The sequence below is a fragment of the Salmo trutta genome, chromosome 39 (genome assembly GCF_901001165.1).
Source record: "Salmo trutta chromosome 39, fSalTru1.1, whole genome shotgun sequence".
NCBI lineage: Eukaryota > Metazoa > Chordata > Actinopteri > Salmoniformes > Salmonidae > Salmo > Salmo trutta.
The window spans coordinates 6,825,257-6,842,075 of record NC_042995.1 but is presented as its reverse complement, the minus strand read 5'-3'; the positions used below and the strand labels follow the sequence as shown (position 1 = coordinate 6,842,075).

The 16,819-nt window shown below is 44.1% G+C and overlaps 1 protein-coding gene across 1 annotated transcript in view; it reads right to left on the bottom strand.

The window, feature by feature from the left end:
* LOC115179873 (prostaglandin F2 receptor negative regulator) overlaps window positions 1–16,819 on the bottom strand; it is a 70,719-nt gene that overhangs the window by 48,027 nt on the left and 5,873 nt on the right. The window contains exons 3-6 of the mRNA XM_029741759.1: window positions 11,945–12,355; window positions 10,373–10,732; window positions 859–1,178; window positions 596–716 (exon numbers count right to left, since the gene is read on the bottom strand). Coding sequence (XP_029597619.1) covers window positions 596–716; window positions 859–1,178; window positions 10,373–10,732; window positions 11,945–12,355 — 1,212 coding nt within the window. The remainder of the gene's footprint in view (window positions 1–595; window positions 717–858; window positions 1,179–10,372; window positions 10,733–11,944; window positions 12,356–16,819) is intronic.

The following is a 16,819-nucleotide window of genomic DNA, read 5'->3' as shown; positions in this document are numbered from 1 at the left end:
ACGGATTTTGTAATGTAGATGTGGTAGTGGTGGAGTAGGGGCCTGAGGGCACACAGTGTGTTGTGAAATCTGTGAATGTATTGTAATGTTTTTAAAATTGTATAGCTGCCTTCATTTTGACAGACCCCAGGAAGAGGGGCTGCTGCCTTGGCAGGAACTAATGGGGATCCATAATAAATACAAATACTCCCACGCCAAACTGACTGACACCATCTCTGGTATGTTAGAGACTGATGCATCTGTCCATGTGTGTGTGTGTGTGTGTGTGTCTTAGGCTTGTGGTGTGCCATGGTACAGGCTTTCCTGTTGTCAGACACACATTGGCGCCTCTACATCCTCTGCCATGTTTGTTGAGCAGCCAACATGAAACAAGCCAAGGTTACATGGTAATGTTCCACATCCTCTAGCTTGGACTGCCATACAGAACATACGTCCCTTATTACCTCAAACACATCACATAGAAAACAAATGAACATAGCAGAATGACTAATGTATTAAATAGCAACATTGTTATATTCAGGTGGTTTCATCAAAAGAGAAATAAAAAAGGATGGAGGGAGGAGCGAGAAGATATGAGAGCGTCATCACTACTTACGTTTGGCTTCCCATTGGACGGTCAGAGGGGGGGTGAGGAACTCTGCTACCTTCTCCATTCCACCCTGCCTAGAGGGAGTCCACGCTGTCACACTGCATGCATACGCCCCCATGTCCACCTCCTGATGGTACACACACACACACACACACACACACACACACCTTGTTAGCGGCTCTTGCTTTAATACAAACTTGTGTGTCTAACAAATGATTGTGCTTGAGGTACACACACACACACACACACACACACACACACACCCCTACCTGTGTGCGTAGGAAGCGGAGCTTGAATGTATCTGGCTCTACTCGGGTCAGAAGGATGGCACCAGACTCCAACCTATCACGGTACAGCGTCCCAGACTTCAGGTTGCCGTGGGCATCCAGGGAACCAATAGGGAGGGTGGTCTGCGTGGTTGTCAGGCGGTCGCCGGGTGGACCAGGAAGTGGTGTGTACTCCCAGGCCACGCCCAGTCGGCCCCCTGCAAGGAAGTGTGTGATGTTGGTCACATGACATGCCAGCTCTGTGGGGTCACCTGTGACCTGCGGGGTCGACGAGGGGGTAAGGGTCACTGCAAAATTAGGCTCTGGAGGGAGGGACAGAAAGATGGGGGGGAGAAGAGAGCGAGAAACATGAATAAAACAGACTCTAAATGTCAGTAAAGGGACATGGTGAAATAACATCCACCTAAGGGCATTCAGGGTAGTGTAACATGTTGACTCCTGCTGTATACAGAACCAGATCACTTAGTTATAAATGAATCATCTGGAAGCCACTTCACATCCACTAAGGTAGTGGTGAGCAGAGCTCTTCCCTGTCTGGAGCCATGAATCCAATGGGTGGTGTGTGTGTGTGTGTGTATACGGTTATTTGAATATCTGAACGGGCGTTAGTATTCAAATAATTGTGAGTACTAATTTTTTTGAGAGAGAAAAATAGTGTTTTTAAAGTATTTTTCCAAGGTAAAATATCCATGTGACGTTGTTATTCCATGACCTTTCAAATTATGAATTTAATAAAAACAAATAATGTAATTCATGACATGCACCCCATAAAAGACTGGTAGCCAACCGGTAGCCTTCACGTGTGTAGCTTGTTGTTTATGTTGGCCAATCAAAGCGGCAAAGAGGCTCAATGTGTAGCAAGTGGAAGGAGAGTTCACTAATGCAGTGCAAGATAGAACAAAAATAACCAACAGGTAGGCTGTTTTATCTGAATGGGGTTGGGGAGAAAGCACAGCATATGGCCTCAATTAGCCTAGCTAGCTATAGCTGGCTAGCTAGCGTCTAGGCTCCTGCAATCAAGAAAGGTATTGATATATGGGATGATAAATTGCTTCTACAAGTTAGCTTGTCTTGGCTGTAGTCACGTTGCCTTGGTTACTTGTCTCGCTAGCTCCCATCTCACTGGCCCCTCAGCAGAGCAACAGCCTCTCTCCTTCCCACAGCAGTGCTCAGGTTAAAAACTTAAGCAATAAATAAATAACATACTTTTTGTATTACGAATATCTGGATATCTGACAAAAATTTATGATACTATTCGAATAGTGAAATTATTTCTAAACCCCATTCCTATTGTGTGTGCGGGCGCAAATGGGGCAGTCAGGCTTCTCAAACACTCACACACAGTGTATCAGTGTGAAACAACCGAGGCTTACACACACACACACACACACAGTGTATCAATGTTAAGTGTCAGAGTGTGTGTGGGGTCTCAGTAGGTGATGGGGCTGGTATCTCAGTCAGACCTCTAGTCCACAGATTGTCCCTTTATGCTCCAATGAACAGGGAACACACATATTCCTTGCTCTCGATTAGTGTGTGTGTGTGTGTGTGTGTGTGTGTGTGTGTGTGTGTGTGTGTGTGTGTGTGTGTGTGTGTGTGTGTGTGTGTGTGTGTGTGTGTGGTCGTGGGTTTTCCGCGTTGTGTCATTTGGACGTCACAGGGGCTGAATCATGCACTGTCACCATCTGCTACACTGCTGTGAGGATCATCACAAGCTCATCTGCGAAAATCCTCCTTCCTTTGTGAGGAGAGAATCCCCGCCAATTACCCATGTGCCCATTCCTCCGCTCTCATCCCTCCTTCTCACACACACACACACACACACACACACACACACACACACACACAGTAGATCCATTAATAGACCAAAGGAAGACTCACACTGCAGAACGACTCAAACACATTTCCTGCTAATGGCCTACAAATGGAACGAAACATACAATATAACAAACTCACGTGCCCACACAAGTACACAGGTGCACAATCACCCACCCACCCCTACTTACCCAAGACCGGATAAACTGAGGCATTATACACAGGACAAGAGCTGTTCCAGGGCCATTTGTTAAGAGAACAGAAAGCTGATATCTAGTCCACCCAGTAGAGAGCTGATAGTAGAGAGCTGATAGCAGGCAGTGAAGAACACTACTCAGCTCTGATAAAGAAGGTAATGGCCCTCAACAAAAACAAAGACTAATGCACATTTTGAAACAGAACAACTAGGTTTCCATATGCCTGGCTGTGGTTCCCAACTGGTTGGTATGGACCACAGAGATGCTCTTCATACATATATGCATGTAATTATATGGACCTACTGCTGGGTTGTGATTGTGGCTAAAGACTGGGGTGCTATGCACTAGCTAGAACCACAGTTCTGTTTACTTGAAAGGTTGTATTGAAACATGGTTTGGGTATAGCCTAGCACAGCATAGGGGTTGACAACCACTGATCTACAAACTAACCACATTCAGGATTATGTGCTTGCTTGCCTTAAGAGTGTGTGACCTATAAAAAACTACAAGCACACACACACACACACGCTAAACAGACAAGACACTTCGGAGGACATTTCAGTTGATTAAAAGCTCTGAAAACCAGTTTGTGTTTCAATTGATTTGGATCAGACCTGTCTTAGGGTTGTGTCAGCAGGGGCAAGCTGACCCACTTAACTGCCAGATATCTCTGGGGGGGATGTGTGTGTGTGTGTGTGACTCACTGTTAATACAGGTCTGGAGTTTCAACAGTAAACACAGCCTGGCCTGTGTTTGAAATAGGTCATCCAATCTTACGTCAGAACGAAGTTCAGGTAAGAACATAAAATGTGTTGTACTTTGACCTCGTGCAGTAAGGGAACAATATACTTCAGCCACCATGTTTCCCTGGGAGCTAAGAGTGCGACACAGTGTGTGGCGTTTGAGTGTGGAGTTCTGCTCCGTTTTTAAATGTTTTGGTGTGTTACCATAGAGATAACATCCATTTATAAACAGACAGGAACTATCGGACCAACTCCAGAGACGTTTACTAACGCACTAGAGTTCACCTGTTCATACTGACTACCACACAAACCAGACGTAGCAAATGAAATTCTGTATATTTCATGAAAATAGTTAAACAGTGGTGCCGATAAATAATAAACACACTAATATAGTTAGTGTGTCTCACACATACGCTGTGCAACAAACTAAAACGCCATGGGATTTAATTATTAGGACAGAGCAAGCAGGTGTTCTATCTGGAGTGAAGACAGAGACAGATGGATGAGCAAGGCGAGAGAAAAGGAGAGCGAGAAAGAAAAGGAGACTAAGGAATGTTCTCAGAGGACCCTCTCCACTGCCAAGAAGCTCCGGCCTTCATCGGAGGGTCTCTGGTTTCACAGGGGTGTTTGAGCATGTGGTGTGTGTCTGTGTTGAACCAGATATGACCCAGAGTGCATTCCTCCACCCAGTCTCCACCCTGTCAACACCCTCCATCAATTCCCTCAGCTGAAAGCAGCCACTGAGCATCCTGAAGCCTGACTCAGACATGAAGGTGATATGGAGAGAGAACCAGTGGTGGTCGGTGCCGTTTATGATGAGGGAGAATTATCATTTATTTTATGATCATAGCGCCTTATTTCCTGTTATAGCATATTGGATTCACCCAGCTCAGTGTAACATCGTTAGGTTTAGGCTACTACATGATACGCTAATTGTCCCTATACCCATCATGAGGTTGTTACAACCTAGCCTATGACTGAATGTTATCAACATGGGTGCACAGGTCGAGGTCATTTTTTGTAATCAAGGTGACAGACAGTGACACATTCAATACCACCTTCCACACCCTTGCCTGCATCTAGCTGATCTAGGGTGTAATCATTAGTACATCATGGTGCTACCCTACAGAGTGCTGCCGAGGCTACTGTAGACCATTGCAAAACGATGTTTAAATCAATGATAATGATTTGGTGAATACATTTTGTATTGTTTTATCCTAAAAGTTTAACATTCATGTTTAATGGTTTATTTTTATGAAATTCACTGAGGATGGTCCTCCCCCTCCTGTGGAGCCTCCACTGGAGAACCCATTGAACTCTATGGTGACTCTGGGTGATTGTATGGGAGAGGTGACACAGCACTAACACCACAGTGGGGTTTGTAGGATGGAGGAAGAATAATAGCAACTTAGTTGTAACATGTCACTTTTTGGGCAACCCGTCCAAATTCACATAGAAATGTGAGTTATAGATCTGTCATCCTCGTTGAAAGGTATTTCACAGCAGTTTAGATGGTACCGTGTGATTATTTACAGAATGACTGCTTGTTTTGTCACAAACTGAAATTAGGCGAACTATTAGAATATTAGCAAACAGGATTTCTGCATGGCTCATTAAGTGTGTGTGTGTGTGTGTGTGTGTGTGTGTGTGTGTGTAACCACAGGAGGCTGCTGAGGGGAGGATGGCTCATAATAATGGCTGGAATGGAGTAAACGGAATGATAAGCACTTGGAAACCATGTTTATGTTACCATTCCATTGATTCCATTCCAATGATTACTATGAGCCATCCTCCACAACTAAGGTGCCACCTGTGGTGTGTGTGTGTTGTCATGCTTCCGTCATCATTGCGACATACAGTACCTATTGTTGTGATGGACTGCAGATGTAGAGTCAAAGAATAGTACCAATCAGTCAAGGAAAGACTCACCAGGGTAGCCCAATCTGTAGCTCCATAGGGGATTAGGACACAGTGACTTCCAACTCTTTATACTACACCTCTACTGTTGGACAGAGAGGTTTATGGTGGTTGGAGGTATCCTGGATAGTGTGTACACACACACACACACGTTACTCCATACAGTGCATTCAGACCCCTTGACTTTTCCCACATTTTGTTGGGTTACAGCCTTACTCTAAAATGTATTAAATAGTCCCCCCCTCCATCTAGACAATACCACATAACGACAAAGCATTATGGGGCATTTTGCTATTTAGATTTATTTGTATAAATTAGCAAAAAACAAATATCACATTTACATAAGTATTCAGACCCTTTACTCAGTACTTTGTTGAAGCACCTTTGGCAGCGATTACAGCCTTGAGTCTTCTTGGGTATGACGCTACAAGCTTGGCACACCTGTAATTTGGGAGTTTCTCCCATTCTTCTCTGAAGATCCTTTCAAGCTCTGTCAGGTTGGATGGGGAGCGTTGATGCACAGCTATTTTCAGGTCTCTCCATTGATATTCGATCAGGTTTAAGTCTGGGCTCTGGCTGGGCCACTCAAGGACATTGAGACTTAAGCCACTCCTGGTTTGTCCTGTGTTGTCTTGGCTGTGTGCTTAGGGTCATTGTCCAGATGGAAGGTGAACCTTCAACCTAGGTCTAGAGGTAATGAGAGCTCTGGAGCAGGTTTTCATCAAGGATCTCTCTGAACTTTGCTCCATTCATCTTTGCCTCGATCCTGACTAGTCTCCCAGTCCCTGCCGCTGAAAAACAGCCCCACAGCATGATTCTGCCACCACCATGCTTCACTGTAGGAATGTGCCAGGTTTCCTCCAGACATGACGCTTGGCATTCAGACCAATCTTGGTTTCAACAGAACAGAGAATCTTTTTTCTCATGGTCTGAGTGTCTTTAGGTGCCTTTTGGCAAACTCCAAGCGGGCTGTCAGGTTCCTTTTGCTGAGGAGTGGCTTCTGTCTGGCCACTCAACCATAAAGGCCTGAATGGTGGAGTGCTGCAGAGATAGTTGTCCTTCTGGAAGGTTCTCCCATCTCCACAAAGGAACTCTGTCAGAGTGACCATTGGGTTCTTGGTCAATCAAGTTGTAGAAACATCTCAAGGATGATCAATGGAAACAAGATGCAACTGAGCTCAATTTGTCTCACAGCAAAAGGTCTGAATAGTTATTTATTAAACATTAAAAATACATTATTTACATGTGCAAACATTTCTAAAAACATGTTTTCGTTTTGTCATGGGTATTGTGTGAAGATTGCTGAGGATTTCTTTTTATTGACTCAATTTTAGAATAAGGCTGTTGCGTAACAAAATGTGGAAAAGGTCAAGGGGTCTGAATACTTTCTGAAGGCACTGTATACTACCATTTCCTCAGCGTAGTAGGTCTGAATTTCATGGGATTTGGGTGCGAGTGTGAATGTGTGTGTGTGTGTGTGTGTCTTCCAGACATAGGCACAGTTCCTCTTCCATTGATGTCTGGCCTTGCCTACGACCCTCTCCCACTAGGGTTAACCCAGGGCACTTCTCTCAACATGCACAATGGCAGACAGAAAACAGACATCTAGTAACTAGGGGGTTGACCGATGATTTTTCAACGCCGATACCGATTATTGGAGGCCAAAAAAAGCCGGTACCGATTAAATCAGCCAATTTTTTTATTTATAATAATGACAATTACAACAATACTGAATGAACACTTATTTTAACTTAATATAATACATAAATACTATCAATTTAGCCTCAAATAAAGAAACATGTTCAATTTGATTTAAATAATGTAAAAACAAAGTGTTGGAGAAGTAAAAGTGCAATATGTGCCATGTAAAAAAGATAACGTTTAAGTTCCTTGCTCAGAACATGAGAACATATGAAAGCTGGTGGTTCCTTTTAACATGAGTCTTCAATATTCCCAGGTAAGAAGTTTTGGGTTGTAGTTATTATAGGACTATTTCTCTCTATACCATTTGTATTTCATATACCTTTGACTATTGGATGTTCTTATAGGCACTTTAGTATTGCCAGTGTAACAGTATAGCTTCCATCCCTCTCCTCGCTCGTACCTCGGCTCGAACCAGGAACACATTGACAACAGCCACCCTCGAAGCAGCGTTACCCATGTAGAGCAAGGGGAACAACCACTCCCAAGTCTCAGAGCGAGTGACGTTTGAAACGCTATTAGCGTGCACCCGCTAACTAGCTAGCCATTTCACATCAGTTACACCAGCATAATCTCGGGAGTTGATAGGCTTGAAGTCATAAACAGCTCAATGCTTGAAGAATTGCGAAGAGCTGCTGGCAAACGCACGAAGGTGCTGTTTGAATGAATGCTTAAGAGCCTGCTGCTGCCTACCACCGCTCAGTCAGACTGTTCTATCAAATCATAGACTTAATTATAACATAATACACAGAAATACGAGCATTAGGTCATTAATATGGTTGAATCCAGAAACTATCATTTCGAAAACGAAACGTTTATTATTTCAGTGAAATACAGAACCGTTCCGTATTTTATCTAACGGGTGGCATCCCTAAGTTTAAATATTCCTGTTACATTGCACAACCTTCAATGTTATGTCATAATTACGTACAATTCTGGCAAATTAATTACAGCCTTTGTTAGGAATAAATGGACTTCACACAGTTTGCAGTGAGCCAGGCAGCCCAAACTGCTGCACATACCCTGACAGCTTGCACGGAACACAAGAGAAGTGACAACTTCCCTAGTTATAAGAAATTCATGTTAGCAGGCAATATTAACTAAATATGCAGGTTTAAATATATATACTTGTGTATTGATTTTAAAGAAAGACATTGATGTTTATGGTTAGGTACATTGGTGCAACGACACTGCTTTTTTCGCAAATGCGCTTGTTAAATCATCCCCCGTTTGGTGAAGTAGGCTGTGATTCGATGAGAAATTAACAGGCCCCGCATCGATTATATGCAACGCAGGACACATTAGATAAACTAGTAATATCATCAACCATGTGTAGTTAACTAGTGATAATGTTAAGATTGATAGTTTTTTTGAGTGTGTTGGTGTAGGGCTCTATGGTACTAGAGGGGAACTCTTTCACTCTGGCTATGCATTCCTTTCCTCCATGACCGTTTTCACTGCACAGCGTTTGGTTGTGTGTGTGTGTGTGTCAGAGGAGCGTCATGTTTGGGACTCTAGAGAACCAGCACCAGGCAGACCTAGTTCCAGAGCAGATTTAACCCCACAGCTACTGCAGCACAAATGGCTACTTTGTGGAGCATTCAAGATCTGAATTCTAAGATGGTTTCATACACTAGGAGCGGTGGGGTTGCTTATTATCATGCTAATGCTAACCCAATGGACTTCATGGCACTTCCTCACACAGAAATACAACGTAGCCTAAAGCAGCGATTCTCAACTGCTAGATCGCGACGCAAATTTGCATCACAGGAGGTTTCTTCAGAGCGTTTTCAATATAAAACACTATTAGCAATGCTATTTTGGAATCTCAAACCAGTGAGTTTATTACTGTTAGTGTGAGTTTTTGGACTGAAAATTAGAACCTATGAAAGCTCAAACCAAGTTTATTCTTCCCAGAGGGTCAATACAGCTGCATTAGACAAAGACATTTCACACAAGCACTGATATTTAACCCTCTCCCCTATACATCTGAACAAACATCTTTCTTGCTAGGCAGGAAACTAAGTGATGCGAGCCATAAACTTTTCTTTCTCCCTTAACGTGACCTGGACCCCTTTGACTAATCCATGGCTCTCTCCCCTTATCAATGCCTGCCACGTGATAATTTCCCCCACGTGATAATTTCCCCTACACTCAGTACATTCCAAGGTTAACCACCAACTTCTGGTGTAGCCCCTCAGCTATGACACCCCTCAGGTCTCTATTACAACTAATGATTAATAACATTTAAAGTTCAGAAATCCAAACCTATCATTAACATTCTTCATCAAGAATATGGGCACGATTTAATTAATGACAATGAAAGGAGGTTGGAATGTTGTTCCCTTGTCATATAATTGCTACATTTACTATCTATATAACATTTAAAAAAAATCCAGATTGTATTGTGTCGATTCTTTTCGCGATGACAATATTGGGTCGGGACTGAGACAACCTGGTTCAATTTGGGTCCCGAGGAAAAACCAGCTGAGAACCACTGGCCTAAAAGGTCATGAAAATCTATACCAAACTGGGAGGGACGACGAACTTATCCATTGCAAAATGTTTTGCTACGGTGGTCACTAATGAATCCCTACACGACCACCCACACACTCTGAAGGATGGCATGAGCGACACCACGGCACCTTGAACCTGTCAGGTCATATACAGTTACACCCTACACCACCGCTTAGGTCCCAGAGCGACCATGCTGTCATTGTAAATAAGAATTTGTACTTAACTGACTTGCCTGGTTAAATAGAGGGAGGGAGAGAGCGAGCGAAACAGGATGTAAAACCAGAGAAAGGAGTTAGCTAGGCCTTAACAGGCATGAATAACCAATATGTTTCACTGTGGGGGCAAGTATGTCAGAAAAAAGGCTTGACTAATGGATAGGCTCACTCTGCGGGTGCCTGTGTGTGATGTGTGTGTTCGTTCCTGTGTGTTCGTTCCTGTGTGGTACAAGGCATCACTGATGTACTGCCATGGTGAAGCATGTGTGTTCAAAGTAAGCCTAGTAAGAGGCCAACGCTATTAATAGTATGTTAGATATGGTAATCTTGGTTGGACTGCATTTCAAGACCTGAAAAACATACAGTAGATTTTAACAGCACTTTCACTCACTGATCTGTGTGACTAGAACTTGTACTGGGTTGGAGGTCTTCTCTGCAGCCTGGTACCATCTTCCTCCTCCTCCGACCCAGGCCCGGACCCTACAGGAGTACATCCCTTTGTCAGACCCCCTTACCCCCCACACCACCAGCCTAAACTCCCCTGGCCCCAACCGCTCCAGCCCCACCGAGGGGGACCCGTTTGAGACCACCCCGTCACGGCCCAAGCTGACCGCTGTGCGTCCGTCCACAAGCCAGGTCACCTCCAGGGCCAGCGAGGCCAAGTTTCCGGCGGAGACCAGGCAGGTGAGGGTCAGGGTGTCGTCTATGTTGAGCGTGGTGTTGGACTTGGCCACGACAGACAGGGAACGAGCTGGAAGGCGGAGGGAGAAGACAAAATGGCTGCCGTTAGAACCAATAAACAAGGAAACAACCCCTAGGTCCTAACTGCTAGACACCTGGACAACTGGACCGGTTGGATAAGTAGAAGCAAAAATGGTGGAAATATAGAACATTCTAGCACAGTTGAATATGGAGATACAAGTACTCTACACATCAAGAGAAGACGGAGTAGAAGGGATTCAAAATGTAAAACTTGATTAAAACCATCCAGATCAAAAGAACCAACAGTGAGAATCTGAAAGACCCACATATAGAAGATCAAGGATTACTATTTATTAAAAAACCAATTTCAAAAGCTCTAGAACCCACAAAATGTCAAGTATAAATGGGTAACAATTAAAAGTGAATATACGCCAAAAACGATTTAGGCTAAATGTTAAGAGTTTCAAAGCTATGGAAAGAAAAGTCAAGGAAAATCACATTAAAACATGATACGACTCATGACTCCAGAGACTGAAGTAAAGCTAAACCCTTTTGAGGGAGTTTATATTTCTCAAATTAAATCCTGGATACTGCTACTATAGGAGACTGGGATATCTGGTAGGTGAGATGACTTCACTATGCATGTTTAGACAAGAGTGCCCGGACAAAGTGCCGTTAGACTTCTCCAATCCTCTTTACTTTAGCATCTCAGTAGACAGTCAATAGTGGCTGCTTGGCTACACTAGTCTGTACTTAGATACAGCATGTAAAGGAAGGCCCGTTCCCTCCATGTTGTCTTCCTGCTGAGCTAGTCCCTCTGTCTCTCACCCCATTTAAAAATCGCTCACCATGCAGGAGAGGGTTCGGGGGATATGGTGTCCCAGGCAACCACTGTGTGTGTGTGTGTGTGTGTCAGGGGTTCCTCACACACCCAGGGATAAAGGCCTGACAGGGGGAGGGGCTGAGATAGATCTCTAGGTCAAGAGCCTCTCCAACACAAAGAAATGCTGCTAGGCTAAAATAAAGTAGGGGCCATAGAAACGACTCTACCATCCCCTAGATCCCTCTCTCTCAGCTGGTCCTAACCCTTCCATATTTATAAGGTGGAAGCCATATTGTGGAAGCTCCATCGCACTGCTTATACCAATCCAGACCGTACAGATCTGCAAATATGGAGGTTAGGGTCAAAGGGGAGTGATTTAGGATCAGCTGAATGTTTCACACACTAAAGTACATACAAGACACACCCCATCCCCTTTACCTGTAGGTGTGACTGCCACAGCTCCCATCTCCACAGTCTTCTCCATGATGTTCTTCCACTGACCCCCTTCCTCGTGAATCCATTCCCTCCCCGTGCACACGTACATCCCTGCATCAGCCTGCGTCACCCCGGCAACAACCAATCCAAACGCCCCATCTCTGCGATTAGCCAATCGGAGCCCTCCGTCAGCATAGCGCTGGGCGGAGCCACTCCCTGTGACCACATCCCCATCTGGGCCAACGGTCAGGATGTCCACCAATGGGATACCTGGTCTCCGTAGCGACCAGGTAACGGACAGGTAGGTGGGATCAGTGAAGTGGCGGGTGACGTTGCAGGAGAGGGTGATGTCGCCACCCTCGGGGACCACGGGCTCTGGGGCCTCCGGGGCCACCTTCAGGGTGTTAGCAATGACTGTAGGGAAAGGACAGACAGTTACACACGGCTAGCGTCGTTCATTTGCTGCTTCACTAGAGCGATGTGGTTCTTTACTGCATGTTAAATGTCATAATGATAGAGAACGCTAACAGATGTTGCCGTAAGCCAACACAACATCTCAAAATGTCATCGTGTTCGTTCTTCTTCATCGCCAAGAGTCAATACTGCTTTTATAATCCATGAAAACTCTTAATACCGATGTCAAGCTTACATATGCGCATCTTCCTTATCTGCCCCTTTCCTACCCCCCCAAACACACACACAAAAAAAACATAAGGTTTAGGCTGTCAGTGAGGGGTGTAATGGGGGGTGCTGTTGTCAACAGTATGTGTAAGGGGGGGGTTTAGATTTGATAATCAGAGAGAGAAGCCCTGTTTACTCTGACCGTCACAGCTGAAAAAACAGAAGAGAAATAAGAGGGGGGAGAGCGAGAAAGAGAGCGAGAGAGGCAATGCATGTCTGTCACTCTCTCAGTGTCTGTTCATCTCTCTCCCCCACTCCCTCTCACCCTCAGCCTCTAAACAAGAACGATACACTGTGCTTTGAAGTGTTCATATTCTGATGAACCTTCTTACTCTAAGCTCAGTAAGCTGCCATTCTACCAAGTCTTTGAATTTAGACTTAGTGTCCTGGAGCTGCCAAATCACTGTCACACTCATCAGTTAAAAATCTCCCTTTCCCCCAACTAGCTAAACATATTCCTGTCTATGTGTTCGGGTATGGAGAAAGTGAACATCGCACAACAGAAAGCCATTATTAATCTTGAACGTGCTGAAAGCCATTCAGTGGATCATGAATAGTTGTCATAGCAGAAGCAGCATTCAGTCTGTTCAGGGCGGGAGCAAAAAAATGTCAGAGGTGTGTGTACGTACAGTGCATTCGGAAGTATTCAGAACACTTTAGTTTTCCACATTGTTACGTTAGAGTCTTATTCTAAAATGTATTAAATTGTTTGTTTCCCCTCAATCTACACACAACACCACATAATGACATACCCTAGAAGACTTGAGGCTATGACGCTACAAGCTCGGACACCTGTATTTGGGGAGTTTGTCCCATTCTCCCATGCAGATCCTCTCAAGCTCTGTCAGGTTGGATGGGGAGCATTGCTGCACAGCTATTTCACGTCTCTCCAGAGATGTTCGATCGGGTTCAATCCGGGCTCTTGCTGAGCCACTCAGGGACATTGAGACTTGTCCCGAAACCACTCCTGTGTCATCTTGGCTGTGTGCTTAGGGTCATTGTCCTGATGGAAGGTGAACCTTCGCCCCCAGTCTGAGGTCCTGAGCGCTCTGGAGCTAGTTGTCAAGGATCTCTGTACTATGCTCCGTTCATCTCTCCCTCAATCCTGACTAGTCTCCCAGTCCCTGCAGCTGATAAACAGCCCCACAGCATGCTGCTGCCACCACGGTTCACCGTAGGGATGGTGCCAAGTGTCCTCCAGATGTGACGCTTGGCATTCAGGCCAATGAGTTCAATCTTGGTTTCATCAGACCAGAGAAACTTGTTTCTCATGATCTGAGTGTCTTTAGGTGCCTTTTGGCAAACTGCATGCAGGCGGTCATGTGCCTTTTACTGAGGAGTGGCTTCCGTCTGGCCACTACCATAAAGACCTGATTGTTGGAAGAACCTTCTCTGTAGCACTCCATCTCCACAGAGGAAATCTGGAGTTCTGTCAGAGTGACCATCAGGTTCTTGTTCACCTCCCTGACCAAGGCCCTTCTCCCCGATTGGCCGGGCGGCCAGCTCTAGGAAGAGTCTTGGTGGTTCCAAAAATGTTTTAACTTTAAAAAAATTAAATAACAAAAAGAAATTCTTCCATGTGTCCTTGGGGACCTTCAGTGCTGCAGAAATGTATTGGTACCCTTCCCCAGATCTGTGCCGACACAATCCGGTCTCGGAGCTCTACAGACAATTCCATCGAACTTATGGCTTGGTTTTGCCCTGACATGCACGTCAACTGTAGGACCTTATACAGACATGTCCAATCAATTTAATTTACCACAGGTGGAATCCAATCAAGTTGTAGAAACATCAAGGATGATCAATGGAAACAGGATGCACCTGAGCTCAATTTCAAGTCTCATAACAAAGGGTGTAACTACTTATGTAAATAAGGTATTTCAGAGTGAGAAATAGAGATATACATCCACACACACACACACACAGTTGAAGTCGGAAGTTTACAAACACTTAGGTTGGAGTCATTAAAATTCGTATTTCAACCACTCCACAAACAAACTATAGTTTTGGCTAGTCGGTTAGGACATCTACTTTGTGCATGACAAGTAATTTTTCCAAGAATTGTTTACAGAGATTATTTTACTGTATCACAATTCCAGTGGGTCAGAAGTTTACATACACCAAGTTGACTGTGCCTTTAAACAGCTTGGACAATTCCAGAAAATCACGTCATGGCTTTAGAAGCTTCTGATAGGCTAATTGACAATTTGAGTCAATTGAAGGTGTACCTGTGGATGTATTTCAAGGACTACCTTCAAACTCAGTGCCTATTTGCGTGACATCATGGGAAAATCAAAAGAAATCAGCCAAGACCTCAGAAAAGAATTGTAGACCTCCACAAGTCTGGTTAATACTTGGGAGCAATTTCCAAACGCCTGAAAGTACCACGTTCATCTGTACAAACAATAGTACGTAGGTATAAACACCATGGGACCATGCAGCCATCATACCCCTCAGGAAGGAGATGTGTTCTGTCTCCTAGAGATGAATGCACTTTGGTGCGAAATGTGCAAATCAATCCCAGAACAGCAGCAAAGGACCTTGTGAAGATGCTGGAGGAAACAGGTACCAAAGTATCTATATCCACAGTAAAACGAGTCCTATATTGACATAACCTGAAAGGCCGCTCAGCAAGGAAGAAGCCACTGCTCCAAAACCGCCATAAAAAAAGCCAGAATAAGGTTTGCAACTGCACATGGGGACAAAGATCATACTTTTTGGAGAAATGTCTCTGGTCTGATGAAACAAAAATAGAACTGTTTGGTCATAATGACCATCGTTATGTTTGGGGGGAAAAGGGGGAGGCTTGCAAGCCGAAAAACACCATCCCAACCGTGAAGCACGGGGGTGGCAGCATCATGTTGTGGGGGTGCTTTGCTGCAGGAGGGACTGGTGCACTTCACAAAATAGATGGCATCATGGAGGTAGGATAATTATGTGGATATATTGAAGCAACATCTCAAGACATCAGTCAGGAAGTTAAAGCTTGGTTGCAAATGGGTCTTCCAAATGGACAATGACCCCAAGCATAGTTCCAAAGTTGTGGCAAAATGGCTTAAGGCCAACAAAGTCAAGGTATTGGAGTGGCCATCACAAAGCCCTGACCTCAACCCTATAGAAAATTTGTGGGCAGAACTGAAAAAGCGTGTGTGAGCAAGGAGGCCTACAAACCTGACTCAGTTACACCAGCTTTGTCAGGAGGAATGGGCCAAAATTCACCCAACTTATTGTGGGAAGCTTGTGGAAGGCTACCTGAAACATTTGACCCAAGTTAAACAATTTAAAGGCAATGTTACCAAATACACTCAATTAGTATGTAAACTTCTGACCCACTGGGAATGTGATGAAAGAAATAAAAGCTGAAATAAATCATTCTACTATTATTCTGACATTTCACATTCTTAAAATAAAGTGGTGATCCTAACTAACCTAAGACAGGGAATCTTTACTAGGATTAAATGTCAGGAATTGTGAAAAACTGAGTTTAAATGTATTTGGCTAAGGTGTATGTAAACTTCCGACATCAACTGTACACACACACGTAAAAATGTGAAAACCCTGTTTTTGCTTTGTCATTATGGGGTAGTGTGTAAATTGAGGAAAATATATTTAAGCAATTTTAGAATAAGGCTGTAACGTAACAAAATGTGGAAGAAGTCAAGGGTTCTGATAACTTTTCGAATGCGCCGTATACGTGTCATGGATACTTTAGTCAGAAGAAAAAAAATGTATTAGACAAGTGAGCCAAACAAACACAAAACTGAAAGTGTTGGTGAATAATGTTGTTTGCGTCGACACACCCATAGGAGAGGTCAGTAGACTGGCCTCACCTACACTGGTGACTCTTCATACCAGAGTAAACTAATTTACACTACACGGTGTTACATCAATGGATCTCACTGTACCGTGTATACAAACCCTCTACTAGTTCAACTACACCACCATGAAATGTTTTACAGCACGGCTAAAAGCAGCACTAAAAATCACCTAGTTCAAGAGCACTTAGATTTCACAACATAATCTCACCCCTCTACCTGTTCTAGCTCTCATCAGCTCAAGTCCCCAATAAGCCTCTCGTTTTCTCTCCCTCAGCTCATTCAGACAGACTGTTCAGAACAGGGCAACAGTCAGCTCAACAGAAATAACAACCCCCATTTGACATGAGATAAATACACCCATCTGGCATCTGCTCTCCAA